Genomic DNA, 24235 nt, shown 5'->3' with positions numbered 1-24235 from the left:
AAATTCAGCATTGCTAAATGCAAAGTAATGCACATTGGAAAATATAATCCAAACTATACATACAAAATGATGGGGTCTAAATTAGGTGTTACCACTCAAGAAAGAAATGTTCAAGTCACCGTGGATAATTCTCTGCAAACATTTTCTCAGCAGCAGACAAAAAAGCCAACAGAATGTTAGGAACCAATGGCAAATGTCGGCAGACAGGATACTGGGCTAAATAGACCATTGGTCTGACCCAGTATGGCCGTTCCTATGGCAGCTCTTGTCCTCAGCCTAAGTGAGAACAACCCAAAGCCCAAATTAATTTACACCTGGTTATCCAAGGTTTAATTTACACTACAGCCTTTTGAGCGCTTGGGAATAACCAGGGCGCACAAGTGCTTTGGCCATGTCCTCTTTTCTCTGGTCACACTCCTACCTGGCTGTGACGTATGCTAAGCCAGCTCTTTGGCACCTGTGAATGCTGTCTGTGTAGGGGAATCTCCTGGGTAGCTGGATAGGTTGACTTTCCAGCTCTTTTGGTGGACCAGAGTGGAAGGAGGGGAGGGCGGAATCTGTCCCATTGTCTTTATGGCTGTTCTTGTTGGAGAAAGCAGCCCTCTCTATCCCATCCATCAGACATGATGACATCTTTGGTATAAACCCACCTGGTGCTTTTTTATCCTGGAGTCTGTGTGTAGTCTGGCCTAGGTATCATGTAGCAAGGTTGCTGCCAGAAACCTGTACAGCAATCTACCTTCCTTTTCTCCAGCCCTCAGACCACAACAGATTGCTGCAGAGGAACTGCTTATCCTTCTCCAAAAAATGGCTTTATGGCCCAGATTCTTAAAGGTATTTAGGCACCTAACTTCCATTGATTTCAATGGGAGTTAGGTGCCTAAATAACTTTAACAATCTGGGCTTTACTTAGCTTTTAGATCTTTTCTGGAGAGACAAAAACCATGTGTGCAGCACCTCCAAGAGCCAAAGCAACAGGAACTCCAGCGTGGAACACATCCCTCACCCGCAGTACAAGGGTTCAGCAAAAAAAACTGCTGAGTCTGGATTTCCCCCAGCCCACCTCTCACAGGGCATCTCTGAACACTCGGTGAAAGGTAGAGACTTTAAAACGCCACCACGTGGTTATAAAACAAGTGTTCCGCCTTTACTGCTACAGGAAATGTAATATATTTAGTTCATGTCTGATTCTGTTCTGCCTGGCACTTTATGTTGTCATTTATATCTGTGCAACATGTATATAAAAACACTACCAAATACAAATGGCAGGGTTTGATGCCTACCTTGCTCTCACTGGGGCCAATCGAGGGCAGGTAGCTTGCATTTCCCCTGTTCAGGGGCTGCAGGACCTGATGCAGCACAAGACTAGGGCAACCCTGAGGATTGTCCTGCATTGCACCTCTGATTCAGTGGCCCCTGTGGGCACAGGTCTGCCTCAGCCATAACCCTTCTGCACCTTCTCTGCTTCCTTTCTCCTCCACCCTCCTCTTGATCCCAATCCCTGGGAAGAAAACACACGCTGCTTTTATATACTGCTTGTGCACACTCCACATATACACACTGCATGTACACATGCTGCATACAAACACTGCTCATGTGCACTATGCTCATACACACTGCACAGGCACACTACACACACACACACACACCCAGTGCACATTGATGAGACACACTGTATTGTGGAAAAGTTCCATAATATTCTTTAGCCTTTCCAGTGAACCCATAATCATTGTATGGGTCTGGATCAGTGTTGCCTGAGATTTGATTTGAGGTTTGTTTGCACCCTAGACTCAAAGCCCAGTTCAGGGGAGTTTTGAGAGTGGGGCAGATCACTGAACAGTGCCTGGATTGGAACCAACTGAACTGTTGGCCTAATCCCTTGCAAAGGGAAGCTGCTGAATTTCACACAATCTGAGTTGCCACTTGGTAGCCCAGCTTGTGGGATGTGAAGGGTCTCAGTATCCGCCAAACAATAGTGTGTCCAGCGTCATCAGTGCCATTTAAGGAAGCTGCACCATATCACACTGCCACACAGGCATTGCAGAGTTGCCACTTGTGACCTTGTCCCAGCAGGCGAGCTCCAAAGAAGTGGCAACCCCCAGAATAGCATCCAAAAAAAGGCTGCTAGGAACAGAAAGTTCAATGCAGGTTTATATTGCCTGAAAGTTCTGCTGCAGTGTCCTTGAGTGCCCTCCCTCTGCCCTCAGTCTTTGCTTCTAATGTTTTATGCTCCTCTAGCTTAATCCATTTTACAAAACATTCCATCCCTGTATCTCTCCGCCTCATCAACTCTCCGGGTCTTTTGAAATCTCATTTCAAAGCATCTCCTTTCTCCCTTGCCTCTGCCTCTTATTTTCTCTCTCTCCTTTATTAGCCCTAGAGCTGGAAGCTTTCATTTATTCCATATCCTGACTTTGCATCACTGTTTTCTCTCATTTCGACACCTTTTACGGGCTTGACCTGTAAAGCGCTCAGGACCCCACGTGTTTGAAAGATGCTCTAGAAATGAAGGGTCCAGGCCTGCAAGGCACACTGTGCTCTTGACTCCCATTAAAGTCTGTGGGAGTTGAGGGTGCTGAGCACTTTGTGGGATGGGCCAGAAGGCTGCATTAAGTTGTATTGTAGAGCTGGGGAACCCAGTCCTCATTTTAAAGTATACTTGTGAAATTTTCTATAATAGCTGGTTAATAGCAGGACTCCTATTAAGGATTTTTTTTCCCCTAACATCTTCCTCTTTGGATGTACACATGCTACTTTCTGTAATAGTCCTATTGCTCCTTGTAGCGTCCATCAAATTCAGCACTAAACAAATACTCGAGCAAGGTCTTCTGGAAGTGTGGATTTCTAGTCTTGCCTACCTTTTGGTTTTGTCTGTGGGTACGTCCATACTACCCGCCTGGGTCGGCGGGTAGCGATCGACTTCTCGGAGTTCGATATATCGCGTCTCATCTAGACGCGATGTATCGAACTCCGAACGCGCTCCCGTCGACTCCGGAACTCCACCACCGCAAACGGCGGTGGCGGATTCAACGGGGGAGCTGCGGACTTCGATCCCGCGCCGTGAGGACGGGTAAGTACTTCGAACTAAGGTACTTCGAGTTCAGCTACGCTATTCGCGTAGCTGAACTTGCGTACCTTAGTTCGAACCCGCCCCCCCGCCCCCAGTGTAGATCAGGCCTGTGTCTTGCCATCATAGACTGAACTGGAAACTGGGTCTGAAGCAAGCTTGAGACTAAGGTATGAGCAGAATAGAGTCAGTTTTTATCAAAGGTTGGAGCAAAATGGACAGTAAGCAGATATAGTGGGACACTGCTTAATGCTGTGTTTTAAGTCAGGCAAGAGGGTGGTTAGCAATGCTACAGTGCGGGAGTTCCAGACATACTATTAGCATAGAGAAAACTTACAGGAAGAAGTCTTTTGGCTCATGGTCAGATGGATCTAAAGTACTGTACTTTAGGAGGAGAAGACAGGGACGAAAGTCTGCAATAGTCCAGTGTTCCCCCAACGCAGTGGGGGACTTGGGTTGTTTTTCCACTGTATTGGTCTGGAACTAGCCAAATATATTGTAATAATGATAATAGAATAATTGTTGTATGTTTAGTATTAGAGCTAGCAAAGCTGACTGAAATCCAGAGGTGGAGTCAGCTAGGGGAGGGACTTTGGAGAAGGGACAGTATACGGAAGGCACTGAAGAAGAGGGACTTGAAAACAAAACCATACACAGCATAACAGAGAGGGTGAGGGAAGAGAGAATGATAAAGAGATCCCCCAAGAGTTCAGTCAGAAGCTAAGGGTGTATATCTGAAAGGGAGTATCCAGCCAAGTGAGTTATAAATCTGTTTTGTGTTTTTGTGTGGCACAAGCTATACGTTAATCAGTCCCGAGAAGCATTCATTTCATTACATTTTGACTAGCATCCCTTCAAAACTCCCACAATCCTTATTAGGAAGCCTCAGAGCATGTGTGTCTCCTAAAAGCCGTAGATGTGCCAATCTCCTTTCATTTCCTATGGAATAAACTAAAAACATTGGGCCAGGTCCAGATCTCAGTTGTAGTTTATTGCTGTAAATCAAGAGCATCGTTATTTTTAAATACTTGGGAACTATTCTAATTTCAAGGTGATGGGCACCATGTAGATTGGTAAGTAGGTAGATAGTATAGCAACTCCATTGATTTCAGTGAAGTTATTCTAGATGTACGTTGGCATGAATGAGACAGGATCTGGCCCACACTAAGGAAACATTGTTGACCTCACACTATTTAAATACTGAGGAGAGATTCTCTTGAGCAGATCAGGCATATTCTACTGCCAGGTTTCCTCAAGAAGGATGGGATTTTGCACGTGTTCTGATATTACTGAACCTGAAGTGGGGCCCCTTGGGATGAATGGTGGTGAGGGACGAGAGGAAGAAACATTAGGCTAGTATCATACAAACCAGACACCCTCTTTTATTGCTTCTAAAGGATAGGGTCAACAGCAACCATCTGGGAACAAAAAAATCTCTGAGGGGCTATAATGTAGGTCATGTGGACTGAGTAACAATTAGGCCTTGTTGCATGATCTGGAGAAAGTGCCTCCTTCTGGAGCCTTCCTCACCTCCTCCTCAGATTGCCATTGCTGGAACCAAAAAGTATTGTGGTTGTATCAGGAAGAATTCCAAATAAACCCTCTACAATCTGGAGAGTTGATCCTGGGACCTTTGGCTCCATGCCACAGGCCAAGATACCCTCATCTTGGAAAGTAAACACCCACGCCGTTAGCACTGCCACATCTGTGAAAGATACAGGTCAATCAGACTTGCATGCTGCTGAAGCTGCCAAACTGTCACCCCATTACAGTGTCGTGGGAATCTTAGCCATTTCATTTCAGCCCTGACTGATGCCTCCCCAGTCTTGATAATGAGATGCAAGCTCTTTGATTTGCACGCCTGCAGCAGAAAGGCCTTTCCCAGTGGAGCGACCATATGTGCAAACTTCAGGTGTCCTAGCAGTGACTGCATATGCTTTAGTGTGATTTATTTTTAGGGACTCTGTTTCCTTTACTGCCAGGCTACGTAATGCCTTTCTAACTTGTCCCCTGGCAACCTAGATGCCATTTTAATGGAGTTTATCTCATTGCCCTCTAAAATGGGATGTCAATAGATATCTCTTCTGTTTCATTAAGAGCTAATGGAACAGACAGCAAACCCCCTAACCAGTTTGCAAAATGGTCTGGCAAGGCCGCCTCTGGATTCCTGGTGTGGTGCATGAGGCTCTGCATCAAACAATCACTCTGGTTGGCTTGGATTGAGGAAACCTCCCAGTCATATCAGACTTGGTACCTACCTGAAATCCAGTTCATAACCTGCTGAGACAGTTTTCAAAAGCTGTGCTAGATGCCATCCGGCTCTGTCTGGGCCAGGGCTGAGATTGAGTTGCTTGTGGTTGGTACTGGCTATAACAGCCCTTCTGTGATGACCCCGTCAGTTACTGCGGAATTTAAGCTTTCATGTAATACGCCCAATCCCTTGCTCCCAGAGTACTAGTCCTTATGGCTTGTGATGATCTCTTTCAGAACATGACATGATGCAGGGCTAAGTCTCCTGACAATCAACAACTCGGAGGACAAATGCCTCTGCTGGAATTGGAGGCCATAAATGCAGCAGAACGGAACTGGTCCCGCTGAACATCGTGTATGTGTGCGTGCAGTTGGGGGCGTGGGGTGAAGAACAGACTAGGACTCTATATGGAAGTGTTTGGTAGCATGTTAGGGGTAGACGATTAATAGATTTACCACTACATAGATCTGCAGATGTAAATCACCCAAGTAATGGGTGCACACAGAGATTGAAGAAGAGGGAGTGGAGTGGCTATGTATCACTCCACACCAAGATACTAGGCTGGGGTAAAGAATTTTCCTCAGTTCTTTTTAGATCCTCTGTGCAATGCCCATTTCATTTGTTCCTGATAGGTCTGGAGGGATGGCTTCAGTAACACGATTTCACTGCCAAGACTGCAAGGCCAAAATCCAGGTAAGGTCACGCAACTCTTTATCTTTTTAGGCAGGGGTGTGTGTGGGTGTGTGTGTGTCTTGTGAACAAGCTCTTAAAAATCATGTTCTCTGACACTTTTTTGGAAGACTAGAATTTGTTCACTGGTGTGCTTGGCCAAAATTTCAGCTACTACCTTCACCTTTCTGTGTTCTCCACCTAGAAATGGCTGCATTTCCAAGGTGTTTGAAGGGCTCTGGGGTTTTTCAGGATGAAAGGTGCTATATAAATGTAAAACACTACTACACAGACATGCACATATATTAGCATTATATACAGTGCAAATATAATCTCTTCTGCCATCAGCCCTCATAGTATGACTCATATATTATGCTTACCCACAAACTCTCTGAGAAATATTACAATCTCAAAGGCACTGAGCAGTTATTTGAAAGGACTTGTAGTATGAAAAAAAACCCAGAGCATCTACCATAAAAATTCAACTCTCCTGACTTTGGTTTTCCCCAGGTAGAGAGAAAAAGTCAAAGCCAATACAATATAGCAAAATGATATGTATATTTATATCTGGTATGTCTATACTAAGTGAGGTTATTCTTCTCTTGATACCTATGCATAAAACCCACTGCTAAGGTGGGGGTTGTGTGTGCACATTAAGGGGACAGTATATCCTCACATATAACATAAATTCGGATATAATGTGGTAAAGCAGTGCTCTGGGGGGGAAAGAGGGGCTGCGCACTCTAGCGAATCAAAGCAAGTTCGATATAACACAGTTTCACCTATAATGTAGTAAGATTTTTTGGCTCCTGAGGACAGTGTTATGTCGGGGTAGAGGTGCATGTGTGTGTGTGTGTATATATATATTTACAGTGTATACACACACATATTATGTATGTATTGTACCATTAGTCTCCATTTGTCATATTCACTCTCAGTAATGGCAGGTGATGTGCACGTCACATTCCCAGCCATGCAACATGTAGCCAGATACTTACTGGGCCTATTTAATTCCCTCTGTTCTGGGATTCTGACCAACTGTTTTGTACACCCTTTGTTATGAAGGGGTCAAGCATATACCCAGGGGCGGCTCTTGGAATTTGGCCGCCCCAAGCACGCCGGTCCCGCGGCTCTGGGGGACCTCTTGCAGACGTGCCTGCGGATGGTCCACTGGTCCCGCGGCTCCGGTGGAGCATCCGCAGGCATGACTGCGGAAGGTCCGCGGGAGCCGCCTGCCGCCCTCCCGGCAAAATGCCGCCTGAAGCGCGTGCTTGGTGCGCTGGGGTCTAGAGCCGACCCTGCATATACCACTATCCAGTCAATTTAACTATATTAGCACCAGGGCTCTGGCCTAGGGTATGGGAAACAGTCTCTCCCTGTAGTGCTGTGCTGCACGCACATTGTACATAGATAATAGAGATTCAGAGATCCAAATGCCAGAGGACACATTGAATGATCAAGGTTTTGGACAATCATAGGAACTTTCAATGACACTGACCGATTGTAGAGGACATGACCCTGTTTCAGGTAACTGATGTTTGAATAATCAGGTTTGTACTATGTTCACAAATCTACAAATGATTTCAATATACTGTGTGAATAAACAGGTACAAGCCTCTGCTTTGACTTCCAGTGATGTTTTACTGAATTTCTGAACCACGCAGTTTTCATCCTGGTTGTTCAGTCATGCAGAGTCAAACTAGTTTGTGAAAATCCAGCTGCATATTAAATCACTCCACCATCATACATCCTGCTTCTGTCTGAAACTGTGGACACTAATCCCTCTGGAATTAGGAGGGCTGGTTCCCTACTATCTGCACTAGCTGCTGTTGACAGCAGTAATGTCTGAAACAGGGAGTAGCATACAGTTTGATTTTCAGGAAATTGGGTTACTATGGCTGGAAGATTGAACACACAGACAGTCAGACCTACAAAGACATGTGACAGGTCAGGCAGAAATCTATTTTTTCCTGCAGTTTATAAGAGGCATCCGTACAGAGGAGGCTTATAGGATCAAATTCACTGACTTCAGTCAAGTTACCTCAGGGATGAATTTGGCCCACAGAGAAAGCAATAAGGTATTTAAAGCAAGGAGAAACAACACGGAGGTGGAAGTGAGAGCAGTTAAAAAATATGAACCTGCCTGACCCTAATTTGCAAACCTCTAACTGTAAATGAATATTTCTTGTTTTGAAGTTCAAGCATAATAACTTATGGAACCATTAGGGCTCTGATTAAATGGTTCCCCCAGCTCTTGACTCCTTTGTGTCTGGGTGTGTATATTTTCTTATGTAATCTTTCATTTCGAGTTTGTTTTCTTGTTTTAACCTTCCAGTTCACTAGCAGTGCTGAAAAACAGGCCTTTTCCCCCTTGTACCCCCCCAAAAGATTGCATCCAGTGTCTGAAATGTGCTAATCTCAGCTGTCTACCCCACACCCACTCTTTCTCTGTTGTTATTTTTTTTTCTTTTTTTTTTTTTTTTGCGCCTTTGGAGACTGGAGTCCCTACTGCAGTCAGGCAATTATGTTTCAAAGCCAGAGAACTCCACTGAACTTTACCAAAAACTGCTGAAGCAAGCAGGCAAGTGCACTGGTTTTGAATGCATGGCACGGAAGTGCAATCACATTCCAATCAGGTGCTCTCAGGGCAGGAACAGGGCAGTTAGATTTGGAACAAGAAGCTAATTTCAGTGCTGGATTGTTGGGAAGCTTTAAGTTAATGCTGTGATTTAAGGGAAGCCTTCCTGGTGCAAAAAGTCTTTTGTGTTCCAGTGGAAGGTCTGAGACAGGGGGAGGGGTGATATCTGTTTTATCTTTAAAGGAATATTTTTAAGCTTGCCCAGCCCAAAATTTGTCCTGTGGTTTTTTAGTTTTCTTTCTTAACCCTTCTTACTAAGATCATGCTGTTTTTTAATAGTCAGGCTGTCAGAAGAAATACTGGAATGCTCTGTTTACAATAAAAATAAGAATAATCATCTCCAGCAGCCCAGTCCTCATAAGGAATCAGATGAAACCTTACAGTAACAAATCAATGTGCACAGCCCATCAAGAAGCAACCCTTTAACAACAAGCCAATACAGTAACTCCTCACTTAAAGTCGCCCCGGTTAACGTTGTTGTTTCGTTGTTAGGTTGCTGATCAATTAGAGAACATGCTAGTTTAAAGTTGCGCAATGCTCCCCGATAACGTTGTTTGGCAGCCGCCTGCTTTGTCCACTGCTTGCAGAGAGAGCAGCCCGTTGGAGCTAGTTGGTAAGGGGCTTAGAACCAGGGTGGATCAGCAGCCCCCCTATCAGCTCCCCGCTCCCCTAAGTTCCCTGTGTTGCAGCTGCCCAGCAGGCTATCAATTGCTGGCAGTTCAGCTGTCCCTCCCCCCACTGCCATGTGCTGCTCCTGCCCTCTGCCTTGGAGCTGCTCCTGGGAGCCTCCTGCTTGCTGTGCAGGGGAGGAGCGGGGGCTAATGTCAGGGTGTCCCCCTCCCCCCTGCTCCTGCCCCCTGCTTACCTCATCTCCATAGAGCTTGGGGTGGGGAGGGGGACACGACAGGGCTCAGGATGGAGGGAGCTTGCTGGCAGCAGCTGCTGTCTCAACTTGCTGATCTACTTAAAAAGGCAGTGTACTTAGAGTGGGGTCATCGTACTTAAAGGGGCAATGCGCATCTCTCTCACACACAGGGTGTGTGTCTCCGTCTGCCATGCTGTCTCCCCTCCCGCCATTTGTGCTGCCTTGTAGAGTGTGAGGCTACATTAACAACAATGTGTTAACCCTTGAGGGCTCAGCCCAGTGCTAGTTCATCATTTAGCAGTAAGGCATTCCCTAGGAAATATCCCACTCTCTTCCACCTTCTGACTTCACCGCCTCAACCAAGCTTCACAATCATCATTGCTGTGTACAGTTTTAAATTGTTTGTTTAAAACTTATACTGTGTGTGTGTGTGTATATATATATATATATATATATATATATATATATATATATATATATATATATATATATATATATGTGTATATAATATAGTCTTTTGTCTGGTGAAAAAAATTTCCCTGAAACCTAACCCCCCTCTCCCCATTTACATTAATTCTTATGGGGAAATTGGATTCGCTTAACATCGTTTTGCTTAAAGTTGCATTTTTCAGGAACATAACACAACGTTAAGTGAGGAGTTACTGTATGTGGAGCCCTCATAGTCAGAAGCATCCCTACAATAACAATGCAGTATGAACAGCCTAGCACTCACTTGCTACAAACAACTTTTCTACAGCAAATCCATGTGTGAAGCCAAGCAGCAAGCCTACTGGTAGGAACTGATATCTGCGGCCAAGCGCTCATGAGCAACCCTACAATAATAAACCAGTTTGTGTACATGTGTAATGGAGCGGACATACAAAAAACCCTGCTGGCAACCACTGGTAAAGAAACATATTTCTAAGGGGTTATAATATAAACAGCGGTAAGGGGAAAGGCTGATATGGAGAAATAGCTTGCAGCATTGTCCGGACTGTATGCTAAATAATGCAGGAAGGAAAAGAAAACTCTTAATGGATGTTCTGGAAGGTCTCGCCAGCACCTGAGACGTCTTTGGAGACATTCCAGCTGCAGGAAAACAAAACACAGACGTTGTCAGCCTTTTCAGAAACCCATTGGCCTCCCTGGTGCAGGAAGGTTGCTCAGGGAGGCTGGTCTCCCAGAGAGTTTGTATTTATGAAGGAGATAGGATCAGCGGTGGGAGAGGGGGAGGGGTATGCTGAGATTCACAGACTCATTCAGCCCTCCATTCACAAACCAATGAAAAATCCAAATCTGCTCCTACTGAAAACAGCGGGGCTGCATGCAGGTAACTGATGGCAGAATTCAGTCATTGCAAGTTTTTTAAATTTGTGCAAAAGCGATGAGAGGGAAATCCAAATAGCTTTGATCTGTTAATGCAGACTGACCCAGCTTGTTGGTCCCTTTAACTTCCCTTATATCTCTGTTAACAGTATCTGTTCCACGTAGTGTAGAGTGTATGCTCCTTGGGGTTGGGACTCTCTAAACACTGGGCAAAATCATGCCCTGTGTTGCACAGGTTCACTACTCGGGGAAAGGGAGTGAGGACCCCTTCTTCTCCGCCAACCCATGGGGTGCAACTCATAGGCAGGATTCTACCCTCCTGCCCCATTGAGCTGGGGAATCAAATAGTGTACTGCTGACACATCCTGGCCCCAAGGTGGTATAGTCTGCTGTCATAGCTGATTGGACCTTCATCCACAGGCTGCCTAATGACAGCAGATAATGAGCACTCCAACTCACTTTCTCATTGTGAGGCATGTTCTTTTTCATCTCTAATTTCTTGGCTTCTTTTCTTTTTTCTGCCATAATATTCAAAAACTTGTATTTTCATCAGCACAACATATTCTTTTTTTGAACCTGAGCTCAAATTGGGCGGGGGATAGAGAATCAGAGGCTGGTGTTTTGCCTGATGTCACACAATAAGTCAATAGCAGAGTTGGAATCTGAACCCAGATTTCCTGTTTCTTTGATATATCCTCTGGTCCACACTACCTGTTGCGAATGTAAAATCAGCACTTCATTCAAAATGGTGAGAGGAGAGAACCCTTTTAAAATATTTACTTTCAAGACCTAGAGGACGGGAGACTCTAGAGGATGGGATTAAACAAATGGCCGGGGGAACTGTAAATTGTCCATTATATAGTGTTGCTTCCTACTAACCACTGGGAAGAACTTTTTCACCCATCACAGAAATGCACCATAGACTTTTTTTTTTTTTTACACATTCAAACTTGTGTCTGAAACAGATGACTTAATGCAGACAAAATTGCACTTGCAAATTTGTCCCCAGTTAGACGCTAATGTGTATGTACAAGTAGCAGTGGTTACATGATTAATTGTGCACGTGGCCTGGGTTAATTAGACAGTCTGATAATGCTTTACGTCTGCTGGTCTGCATGTGCAATCACTTGCCTCAAACCTCATTAATTTTACTGGCTGCCCCTCCTGTTGGAGTTCACAAATCAAGCTGAGCCTGCCCACATATCCCTTTGAGCAGGTTTCCCTAATAAAGCAAATCAGGCATCACAGAAAAATCTCAGAGAATATCAAAAACAACAAAGCCACAAGGACTGGCATGATGATTTGGCAAGGAGGCTTTGTGCTGTCAAATGGGAGCTGCTGGGCACTGCAGCTTCATAGGCCAGTGGTGAGCAGGATTGTTGCTGAGGTGATGTAATAGTATCTTGTGATTACACACACACGTACATTCTCTCTCTCTCTGTGCGTTCTTTGCATACATATGGTATCAAGCAAAAACAGTGGGATTCAGACCTGAGACCTCTGCCTGCAAAGAATAGCATCCCTTGGCAATTGACCAAAAAGAATTGGCTTGATTTCACATGTCTTAGGCCTGGTCTACACTACGGAGTTTGGTTGATGCAAGGCAGCTTAGGTTGACCTAATTATCTAAGTGGCTACACTAAAACTTTGCTTCTGCTGACATAACTGCCCCGTGATGGCAACTTAACTTCCCTTCCATGAGTGGTGCAGTGTCAATGTCAACGTAGTTAGGTTGACACAGTGTCAGTGTAGACACAGTGGTGCTTACGTCGACTGTTACTGGTTTTCAAAAGCTATCCCACAGTGCCCTGCACCGATAGTACAAGCAACACAAATGCTCCTGGTGAGGACACGCACCACTGACACAAGGAGCAAAGTGTAGACACAAACAAGCAATGTAATTACTGTGGCAGCTGTATGTAGGTTGACTTAATTTTGTAGTGTAGACATGCCCGCAGTCAGTAGACAGAACTCTTACAAATGAACCGGCTCATCATACTCCAGTAGAGGTGACCTATGTACAGGTGACCTTGTTGAGTATGGAGGATGATAGTTGCACCCATCCACCCTTTCTCAGAAGATCCAAAGTGGCCAGTCTTGACAGTGGATTCGGAGAATGCCATATCACCTGCTGTTTGAGCCTGTGGGAGAAGGCAGTGATAATGCTCATGGAAGGAAATGGCTGTGTTGTTTGCCAGGACCAGTGACTCAGTCCTGATTATGAATGCATCAGGCAGAATGGCAAGGGGTTTTTATTCCCTTTTCTCTTTGAATTTTCTGAACCATAAGGTAGGTAGCATTCCCCAAACACAGCCCAGAACCAAATTCCCATTGACTTCAGTGGGGCCAGCATTTCACCCATTCTGCCTTTGGACTCAGCTGCATTTAACTGTCATACCAAGTGCCCTTTATGGTAAATGGAAACTAGAGAGGGCTCAGAGAAGAAGTGCAAGTATCTCCGTTTTCCTACTTGCAAGTGTGGGTGATGCTTCTGTGAGCCCCTCCTTCCCCTATATTATACACATCTATCAGTGGAGAGACAGTACTGGTTGCGACTATGCTTTTTTTCATCTGCACTGCAGTCCCTATTATGGATGCAGTGCCGAGGAGCTTATTTTACAACTGACTGAAGGCAAAGACATAAGCACAAGCTGCACATGAGGGTATTTCTTTGTACAAGCCAACATCCTTCAGAGATCGTTTTTTAGTGTGTGTTGGAGGTACAAATAAAGGGAAGCTGCTTACTTAAATATTCTCTGGATAAAAAGGGGGGAGAGAGGCCTACCAGTTTAAGGAACCCAAGTACAGCACAGATTCTAACATAGCTAAAATATGGGTTAGCTCTGCATTATTGAAAGGACTGAACTACACCTCTACTCCGATATAACACGACCAGATATAACACGAATTTGGATATAATGCGGTAAAGCAGTGCTCCAGGGGGTGGGGCTGCGCACTCCAGCGGATCAAAGCAAGTTCGATATAACACGGTTTCACCTATAACACGGTAAGATTTTTTGGCTCCTGAGGACAGCGTTATATCGGGGTAGAGGTGTATGTTTTAACCCTGCCCCTAAATTGCACTTACAGTACTTACATCTCTCCTTCATCACCATAGTATGTGAGTACAGCCCTGCTAAAGTCCAAACACTTACATAGAAACATAAATGGGACTGAGCCATGTTATATTCATCCTGCAAATTGAATTGTGTTAGAACTGTGTCAAAGGACAACTGTGACATGCCAGGGTCGAAATTACAGTGGAATTGGGACCTTAGAAAGGAGGAAGGTTTTCTGCAGTTTTTTTCCAGCTCTGTTGATGAAAACTCGTAGGTGTTCAAATTACAGTAACTCCTCACTTAACATTGTTGTTCTGTTCCTGAAAAATGCGACTTTAAGTGAAACGATGCTAAGCGAATCCAATTTCCCCATATGAACGAATGAATGTAAATGGGGGGTGGTTAGGTTCCAGGGAAATTTTTTTTTGCCAGACAGTACAATAGTTGGGAGATGCCCCTGCCTTACCCCACACAGGCACAGCCCACTGGCACTGGAGACAATGAGGCAGGCAAGGAGGCTGAAGGTGCTGTAGGCTAGGAGAAACACGTTGTGCAGCAGCAGGGGCAGCTTCCCCTACTCTGCAAGCACCAGGGCGGGGGGCTCAACCTTTGGCCCGCCCATGCCAGCCCTTCCCCCAAGCCTTGGCCCTTAACCCACCTCTTCTCCCCCCCCTTTACTCTGCATGCCACATCCTCACTCCTCCCCCCTGCCTCCTGCCTGCGGCAATCAGCTGGCTTGCAGTGTTCAGGGGGCAGGAGGGTGAGGGGAGGAGTGAGGACTTGGAGTGCAGCCTCCCCCCTCCCTCTCCTGCCTGCAGCAATCAGCTGGTTTGCGGGGTTCGGGAGGGAGAGGGAACCTGCGCGACGAGTCCTCGCTCCTCCCCCATCCCTCCTGAACGCCGCAAGCCAGCTGATTGCCGGAGGCAGGGGGAGGAGGGGGAAGGCGCTGATCCGCAGGATCTGCTGGCAGGCAGGAGGCACTGTGGGTGGGGTCATAGGGGAGCTGATAGGGGGGCTGCCAGCTGTGGACAAAGCAGGCAGCCGAACGATGGTATAGCGAAGCATTGCACAACTTTAAATGGAGCATGTTCTGTAATTGAGCCGGGACGTAAGATCGAAAAAACGTTAAGCGACAGGACATTAAGTGGGGAATTACTGTACCTTGAAAAATTAGCTATGATTGTTGTAAAATAAATGGTTAAATCTAGAGGATAGAGGCTGCCCGAATAAGAGAGAGAGGTTGCGTTAAGAGAGAGACATGATGTGCCTTTAACAGCCTTGAAACTGCTCCAAAAGTAATGTTTAATCAAAGCAAGCTGACATTTGCCTGTTGAATTGTTATCAGAATTGCTTAGTCATTCATGTGCCATTGTGCTTCAGAATTGGGAGCAAAGGATTTATTCAGCCTGACAGGAGCTGCTCCCAGTCATTAGCATTTCCCTGACACCTGATTGGTAAACAAGTCACCTTAAGGCCAAGGTGGCACTGACCTCCCGACACCCAGGAAATATATATGCAAGCAAGAAGCAAGCTAGAGATAACGAGGTTGCTTGCATATATATACCTGCCCCTGGAAATTTCCACTACTTGCATCCGACGAAGTGGGTATTCACCCACGAAAACTCATGCTCCAAAATGTCTGTTAGTCTATAAGTGCCACAGGATTCTTTGCTGCTTTTACAGATCCAGACTAACACGGCTACCCCTCTGATACTTTTTTCTTTTATTTTCACCAAGAGACTAAGCTGCTTCCCTAACCTGCAGGGGTGGGCGTTGTGCTATTTGTACTCTCCTTTGGTTTCATGCCACTGTAAACAATAATCAAGAGCCCCAGTAAACTCTACCAGATCCATCTTTGCTATAAATAGGGCAGAGGGCTCAAGAGACTAGCTATGGGATTGCTGACATATGAAATCAACTCCAGCCCAAAGCTTCTTTCCCCCAACCCTTGTGATAGGTCCCAGGAAAGGAAACATCCTTTGTATTAGGCTGTTTGCGGGAGGAGGGTGTTATTTGGGAATGGGCGGGACTAGGTGAGAATGGATGTTTAGTTTACGTGAGAGAGAGAGGAGGGGGATATGTTGCTGGGAAGTGCATGAGAAAGTGGGTAGATGCAGAGACGTGTATAGTTGTAGAAGCCCTAATATATTTGGTAGTAATGGTTCAAGACACCACAGCACATGTTCCTGGAGCCACAGGGCAATTACGGCAAAGTACTGCAGTCTTTCTGTAACATATGGGTCTGTCCAGGGCTGTGTATGCGTATCGGGGGCTGGGTGCACAGATATGGAAGCATATTGGTTTGAACGGCTGTAGGTAGATCTCTGTAGGTGCCTGAGTGTAGATGGCTGAGTGTGTGCTTGTATGGTTGGGGGGGTGGGTAGGGTGACCAGACAGTAAAAGTGAACAATCGGGATGCGGGTGGGGGGTAATAGGAGCCTATATAAGAAAAAGACCCAAAAATTGGGACTGTCCCTATAAAATCGGGACATCTGGTCACCCTAGGCGGGCGGGAGAGGGTGGTGGTCTAGGGTAGAGTGCACCAAGTGAAGGGTAAGAGCCAAAAACCTATCTGAGGATTGAGGAGAAGGGGGAACTGGCAAACTACTAGCAAGGGGGAAACTTGAGCGGACTGCACAGAGAGGGAAGTAGAGGTTCCTGCATCTGACTAGTTAAACCCTAAGAGCATGTCTGGTTCACTTTGGGGATAGGGCTGATGTGCTGGTGCACTGATGCGCCCACTGGAATTATGCCCTCTTTACCTTATGTGATGGGGTATAGAGACCCCATGCTGGCTGGGAAGAGGTTAATAAGAGTCTGTGGGCTTGCTCAGCCTACCCCATTATATCTGTGAGAGGTGTCTAGCCTGGAGGGATGAGTTAAAAGAGTGTATTGAGTGTATGCATTGGGTCACAAGATTGGATTCCTACATATGTATTAGCGATAAGCAAACCCTGCCATGAGTTTGGGAATTTGCTTCATATGAGCAGCCACAAACTTGAGATGCTTCTCTGCCCCTCAACCAAACTGCCTAGAACTCCTGGGTCTGCGATACTAGAGCTGGATGCCTCATGAGAACAGGCCTTTTTAAAAAATTTCCTGTGCATTTGCTTCAAGTCAAGCCAGGAATAGCATCAGAACAGTCTTTTATGGTATTTGGCACTTCCAGTTCCAGGTGGCAGAAGCTGATGGAGCAGTGAAATATAATGAAGAAAGTAGCCTGGACTCTTACAAACCTCAAAAGGTTTGGTTTAATTTTATGCCAAGGTTTGAGTTTGGTTTTGTCAATATTTATCCATCCCTGCTATAGTACGTAAGAGTTTCCAACTTGGACATGTAATTCTATGAGAAATTGATATGATAGGTGTCTGTGAACCAAAATTCTGGATCCAAATATCCCCCTGATCTGTGCAGAAGTTTGGATCAAGATCTCAATGTGACTTTTGGGGTTGGACCGCCTTTGACTGTAATGAGCTGAACCCAACTCCCCAGTACTAAACTGTTTCCAAACTTTGGAGAAACCTGGGCCCAGGCTTTGCAGCTGCAGCCAAAGTCTGATCCAGACCCTCAGCCAGTTTTAACAGCAACCCCTCCTCTTCTCTTGTACATAAATATGAGGAGGGGACACGGAAAAATGGTGACAATCTTGCAGCTTACAAGCCAGCTCTTTCCCCTCAGTCTTCCCTTTCACATCTGACGTCAGCAACATGGCCAGCTAGTAAAAATGTCCCAGGCTGGCTCATGCTGAGGGTAGGGAAGAGTCAAGGTAGCGCCAGCTAATAAGAATATTTGACCAAGATCTGCCAGACTTCCCAGAGAGAGAAGGAAGTTTGCTATTTAAAATACAACTGAATAAATTAAAAAAAACCCAAACAGACCTTTTATATGGAGATCTGACAAGGTGCCCATTTATCACACACTTGCCAACTTTTCTTATGTATCAGTGTGGGAGTTAACAGGAACCCCCTGTGTGGACAGCTGATATCTTCCCATCCTTCTTGGGGGTATCCCTCATATTTATGGTACATATCTGGAAGCAGAGGGAGGAATTCCCACTGAGGGTTTGTTTTAAGTTAATTGAGTGCTGGCAAAAGGTACCTGGAGCTTGCAGTCCTAGTCTATGTCCACAGAACTGGTGCAGCATGGGAAGCAACCATGCAAGCTTCCCTTTTCCTGCCCCAAAGATACCCTTATTCCCGAACTGAAAAGTCCACCTGTTAGTGGTCCCAGGCTGGGGTTCAGGAGACCTTGGTTTGTCACTGACCAGGTCACTAGATCTCATTGTATTTCAAGTTCCTCATCTGTAAAATGGAATAATACTGACCTGCCTTTGCAAAGCACTTTGAGATCCTTGAATAAAAAGAGGTGTAAGTGCTAAGCGTCATCATTATCCCCAGCCTCTCTACTGAGAGGGTTGATGAGGTAGCTAATTAGTGTGATCGGTCCATGAAGAAGTAAACCAAGATTCCCCAGTATTTCTCACAGAGACCACTGTATCCCACTGAGTTATTACAGAAATGGGTGGCATTTGGGGTGGCGCAATTCCTAGAGCCACCCCTGCTCCCGCATCCGCAGGTTTGGCTGATCGCAGCTCCCAGTGGCTGCAGTTCGCTGCTCCAGGCCAATGGGAGCTGCAGGAAGCGGCGCAGGCTGAGGGACGTACTGGCCGTCGCTTCCCGCAGCCCCCATTGGCCTGGAGCAGCGAACCGCAGCCACTGGGAGCTGCGATCAGCCAAACCTGCGGATGCGGGAGCAAGGGTGGCTCTAGGAATTGCGCCGCCCCAAATAGGGCGGCACGCCGCAGGGGGCACTCTGGCGGTCGCCGGTCCCGCGGCTCCGGTGGACCTCCTGCAGACGTGTCTGCGGAGGGTCCGCCGGTCCCGCAGCTCCGGTGGACCTCCCGCAGGCGTGCCTGTGGATGCTCCACCGGAGCCGCGGGACCAACGGACCCTCCGCAGGCATGCCTGTGGGAGGTTCACCGGAGCCGCCTGCCGCCCTCCCGCGGCACGCCGCCCCAAGCACGCGCTTGGCGCGCTGGGGTCTGGAGCCGGCCCTGTGCGGGAGGTAAACAAACCAGCCCGGTCCGCCAGGGGCTTTCCCTGGACAAGCGGCGGCCCTAGTTTGAAAACCACTGGTCTAGGTATTATGTCACCTAGTAAACATGGGGCTCTGTATACTAGAAATGCTTAAGAGAACTAAACACACAAATAATGGCTATAAACAGGGCTATAAAAATGCACTGCAAACCAGGCAATGTATCTGAGTTGGGATTTCCTGTGTGACGTGGGTGGAGGAGGAAAAAGTGAGTATCTGCTAGATCAGAAATTATAAATAAATTCCCCCATGAAAAAAGGGCAACTAAAAAACAAACAAACCCTAGTGAACCAGGAAGGTTCTGAAACTGCTGCAAAAGCTCTCTATAAAGGAAAGAACTACAGCCAATATTTTTTGGGTGTCTTTATCTGTTAGGCCTTTACTAGTTTAGTCTCAAAAGCTGTGTTAACACGTTAGCTAACATGTGCTAACTGGCATGTCCTAAGAGTATGTCTACCCTGCAAGTGAAGATGTGATTGCTGCACGGGTACCAATAGTACTGAGGATGTGGTGGCATGTGCTATCTGTCAGAGTACAAGCCTGCTGGGGAGCCTGGGTATGGACTTGGGTTGCCAACACGTGCTTCCACATCTTCAGTACTGTTATGTATTCTAGCTAGATTAAAGCTAGCATGGTGGACCTATCCATGCTGCAATCACACCTCCACCTGCACTGTAGGCATACCCTAAAAGTCTAGTGTAGACTTTACATGATCTGAGCTCCTTACTACACTGTTGAGTTAAAGCCTACGCTCTTCCCACTGCCCAAGCTTTAACTCAACCAGTTCAGCACACGTTAAAGGCAGTGGGTAAGATTTTCAGAAGTGCCTGAGTGACTTCAGATCTTAAATGCCATTTTCAAAAGTAACCTATGCTCCTAAGGGTTAGATTTTCATAGGTATTTAGGCACCTAAAGATACGGATAGGTGCTTAGTGAGGTTTTCAGAAGATCCTAAAGAGATTAGGTGCTCTTGAAAATCCTGCTAGGTACCTATTTCCATCTTTCAGCATATAAATACCATTGAAAATCTGGCCCATGGGAGCCTAAGTCTTTATTGATTTTTCAGTGTTCGTAAGTGTCTAAATAGCTCTTGAAAATGGGATGTAGGCAATTTTGAAAATTGTGCCCAGTGTGCCTTTTCTACCCTAGACTTTTAAAACATCCTAGCTAACCTGTGCCAATGACACACCTTTAAATCCTCATCTAGTCAAGGCTTTGGAGTTTGGTTTTACTCCATAACTCAAATGAGGATAAAGGATGAAGAAAACTAACCTGGATGTTCCATCTGTTGTAGGGACAGTTCTTTGCTTTGAGTAAACTAGAGGTGTCATCCCAGCTACAGCTTCCAAATGAGATGAATATTTGAGTCTATAGAGCTCACGCTTATGCACCTGCAGTGTGTGTTTCACTGAAACAGCTTTCTGGCCATCCTTTCTCCCTCTGCCTCCCTTTAGTACATCATCACAGAACCCCTCCTCCAAGTGTGGTCCATGCTTGATACCTTCCGGTGTTTATTTAGTAGGAGACAGGAAACCTTTTTAGTGGGATAGCGGCCTGTCAAAAGTCTGCAATGCCAAGACAATCTTGGTTGGTCTTTCTTCCATGTCTTCCTCAAATATATCTGGCTTGGGCCAGACTTATGCTGGCACGTGTAGGGAGGTACATATTATATTTCATTTTCCTGAGGCAAGACCTTGGAAAGTCTTCCTAGGGAAAAGGCTGGCTCTGTTTTCAGCATCCTGCTCCCTTGAGACTTCTGCTGGGGGCTTCGTAGGATGTCCCTTCTACCCTGGCCATGCCCCCATCCAACCATCTCCAGCTGCTCAGTGGCCAGTTGCAAGACCCCGAGCAGAGGGGTAGTTAAGCCTTGTACTACCATAACCTCTCCCTTTGTCAGCCTTTCTGCTGCTGGGGCCCCTGCACTGTGGCTCAGGCTGGCAGAAGCTAGTCGAGTGAATTTAGCCTCCATCATGTGTGTTCCTTGCAAATTTCACCCCAGCCAATTATGTTCAGGGATGCGGATGGTTCATTATCAAAACACAAAAAGAAAATCTGCTGCAGGTGCATGGAAAATGCTAGGGGAATTACATCGGGAAAGCTACAGCGGCACAGACATCCTGCCATGTGAGACAGCCATGTGTGCATGTATTTGGAAGGCAACAGTAACGGAGGGATGCACCCACCTCCTCTACAATCTATATAAGTCTCAATACGTTTATTTGTCTGGGACATGTGCGTTAGCTGCGTTGTCGTGATAACTGCATCTGCTGTTTCAGGCTCATCATAATCAGAGGCCCCCCACAAGCTGCCAGGCAGCAGACTGATGGCTGCACCGCCCATTGGGAGCCCATTATTCAAGTCATTGTATGGACAGTATTATTTGCATTCTGCCTCTGATATTTACAGTCACAGCTGCTGGAACACTGTTTGCAAATTTGTGCTGATTTGATTAGCTTCTAAGAGCAGGATCTGGCCATAAAATTATGTTCTGCTGCATATGACTCTATTTGTGGTGCGTCACTTGAGAATGCAGAGTATAGGAATATTGCAAGGGCCAGGAAGAGACCATATGCTGTATTCAAAGTCCTCCCGCCACCTTTACAGTCCTAGGCAATATTATACCCTTTGCAACCCTACTGAAGTCAAAGGAATATCAGCTCTCTCTAATCATATGATCTTTCATCCATGCTGACCATATGTTGGCAAGTTAACAGTTTTGTCCATAACATTGTCCCCAAATCATCCTTGCCACTGAACCCATATAAGTCTCTAACTTTCTGGATCCTTTTTCTTCCCAAGGGGAATGACAGTTAATGCATATTCCTTGGGCAGTCTTTCCAAGTGGCTAGAGTGAACTATCAGAAGTCACTGCCAAAGACCATTCTGTGCTTCCCAGAATTCCTTCAGATTTAATTCCTTCCTCCTAGGGTAGAACCTTAAGCAAGCAGTTTTCTAGTCTCTTTTAATCATAAGCCTTTTAACATTTCTCTTCCCTCTCAGCCACCTCATTCCCCCAGGAAAATGGGGGTGTGACCTTCATAAAGACCATGGACCTGATTCTTAGCAACTTCACTCCTCTGCTTGGGGAGGGATCGAGTGAATATGGCGGTGGGGCAAAGATGGCTTTAAGCCAGCTTTCCATTTACCATATTCTAATACAGACAGGGCCTTGCCTGGCTCCCAGTGTAAGTAAGTGAACCACTTGGGATGCCCCAATTTACACGCTGTTTCCCATGAACCCTTCTAGTGCAGTGCATCCTGTCTGCCCCTATGCTGGGGCCTGGCAGCGGGAATGGCGTAGAGCCCTTAAACCAGTGCTTCTCTTCCCTCAGGGCTAGGGAGGCCCTTTGCATAGATGAATCATCAGGGGGATGCTTCTGCTGCATTTAATGCTTCTCTCTGCTGCCAGAGAAGTATAAGAGGGGCCTAGGTATAACCGAGGATTGGGCCCCTTGTCTAATTAAAAACTAAGGCAAAGCCAAACCAAAACACTCCCAACTATGGCATCTCTGTGAATGTCCAGTTCTATCCCCTTGCCAGACCTGCCGCCCTCTGCTTTGGCTGTTTACTTCTTACAAGATCAAAGATGTTTGGGGTAGAATGGAGTCACCAATAATCTCAGAGTTTATCCCCCTGAAAATTCAGGACACAACAAGCCAGCGTCTGCCTTTGGTCCATGCACACACCTTTCACTGAAGACAGGCAGGCATCCCTTCTTTCCTGGAGTCCAGGAGAGTTGTTTGTGCATGGATCCAAGAGAAGAACAAGGCCAGTGTATTTTAATTTGTACCTGAGCCATATTGTCCCCCCTGCTTGTAACTTGTATTCTGTACATCCCGTGGACTAACCGGTTCCCTATTGTGTAGTTCTGTGTTTGCTTCTGTCCCCCTCCTTTTTAGATTTCACTGCAGTCTTATTCTCAAACGTCATGAAATTCTGCTCAGAATTTCCCACGTCCCCCTGCACCTTGCTTTAATTTATGATTAATAACTTGAACATTATGCCTAGGATTCATTCAGCCCACACCTTGTGCTGGCTGACATGTGTGCTGCGTTGGAATGCAGTCCTGTGGCAGGTCTGCAGGCACATCCTCTGGGCTTATTTCCTCCTTTTTAATGGCATCCACTCTATGGCAAGCCAGTGTGAATGTCATGAATCTCGCCATTTCTGAAGTTATTTTCATAGCCTGCATCCTCTTTCTGCTTATGTGGCCTTTTCTGGACACTCTCATCCCTCTCCAACCAGTACTGAGAATTCACTTGCCCACTCATGTCTGCTCACCTTGCTTTTCTTCCTGAGGTGATTCCTTTGAGGTTCCCCTTTTCTTTCTCCCACCTTTTAACACTCCTCCTCCCGCTGTGAACTTGGACTCCTGTCTGAGAAGTGCTGCACATGGCACCTCCTGAAGCCTGCCAGCCTATCTCGCAGGCTGGGTTAAATTGGAAATTATTCCATCCCTTGTCCTCTTCCACTTGAAAGTATAATGGGGTGATCCTCTTCTCCTTCAAATTCCCAGGTGATGACTGTGCTGCTCCCATAGAGCTCCCAGCTTCTGCTGGCCATAGGAAAGATGAACTGAGGCTTTAACTAAATGGGAGATTTGCCACAATTTCTGTCGTCAGTGTAACTGCGCTGGTGCAAACTCCTAATGTAGACAAGATAAACTCCTATTAGCTGCAGTTTGCACCGATGTTGCTTATCCTGGTTTCAAGCAATAGTAAGTGGCATCACTGTTAATAGTAGCTTTGCCTGTCTACTTTGAGTGAGTCAACTACATCAGTTGTGTGTATGTGAACCACTGCCCTCTACTGAATATAATCAGAATTGCTCAACCATGTGTCATAGACCCTGTGCCAGTGATGCTAAATAGAGATTCTCCTTCTCCTCAAATGGTAAGGATCTGTGTTTCTAGAGCAGGAGAATCTGGGTTCTATCCCCAGTTTGGCTGTGAGCTTCTGAAAAGCATAGTGACAAATGTGAAGTTTCCCGATGACCACAAACTTGTTCCAATTCATTCACAGACAGGTTTTGATTATTTCTTCGTAGTGAAGCATATGGGGTATCCAAATAGACAGGTGAAACTAACAGACAATGTCCTGGCCATCACCCTGGGCGCTGAAATGGGGCTTCTAAAGCTAAAAGCATGAGCTGCTACAGCTCAAGTTAAAAACTTCTTTGTAGAATGGCCAGAGGGGGCACATGTAACACACCTGAGTTACAAAGCCACAGTTCTTTGAAACCAAAGAGTCTGCATTGTGTGAAGTAG

At 46.0% G+C, this 24235-nt stretch overlaps 1 protein-coding gene across 4 annotated transcripts in view; it reads left to right on the top strand.

Annotated features, from left to right (window-relative positions):
- The window catches only part of CPEB4 (cytoplasmic polyadenylation element binding protein 4), a 205063-nt gene that overhangs the window by 31751 nt on the left and 149077 nt on the right, over positions 1–24235 (top strand). For all 4 annotated transcript variants that reach the window (XM_039484365.1, XM_039484367.1, XM_039484363.1 and 1 more), the window contains 2 exons: positions 5555–5672; positions 5951–6011. In XM_039484365.1, the coding sequence (XP_039340299.1) occupies positions 5961–6011 (51 nt within the window). In that variant the 5' untranslated portion in view covers positions 5555–5672; positions 5951–5960. The remainder of the gene's footprint in view (positions 1–5554; positions 5673–5950; positions 6012–24235) is intronic.

Source organism: Mauremys reevesii, linkage group 8, assembly GCF_016161935.1.
Source record: "Mauremys reevesii isolate NIE-2019 linkage group 8, ASM1616193v1, whole genome shotgun sequence".
Lineage (NCBI taxonomy): Eukaryota > Metazoa > Chordata > Testudines > Geoemydidae > Mauremys > Mauremys reevesii.
Note: the sequence above shows the minus strand (reverse complement) of the source record. Positions and strands in the feature narration are given on the sequence as shown.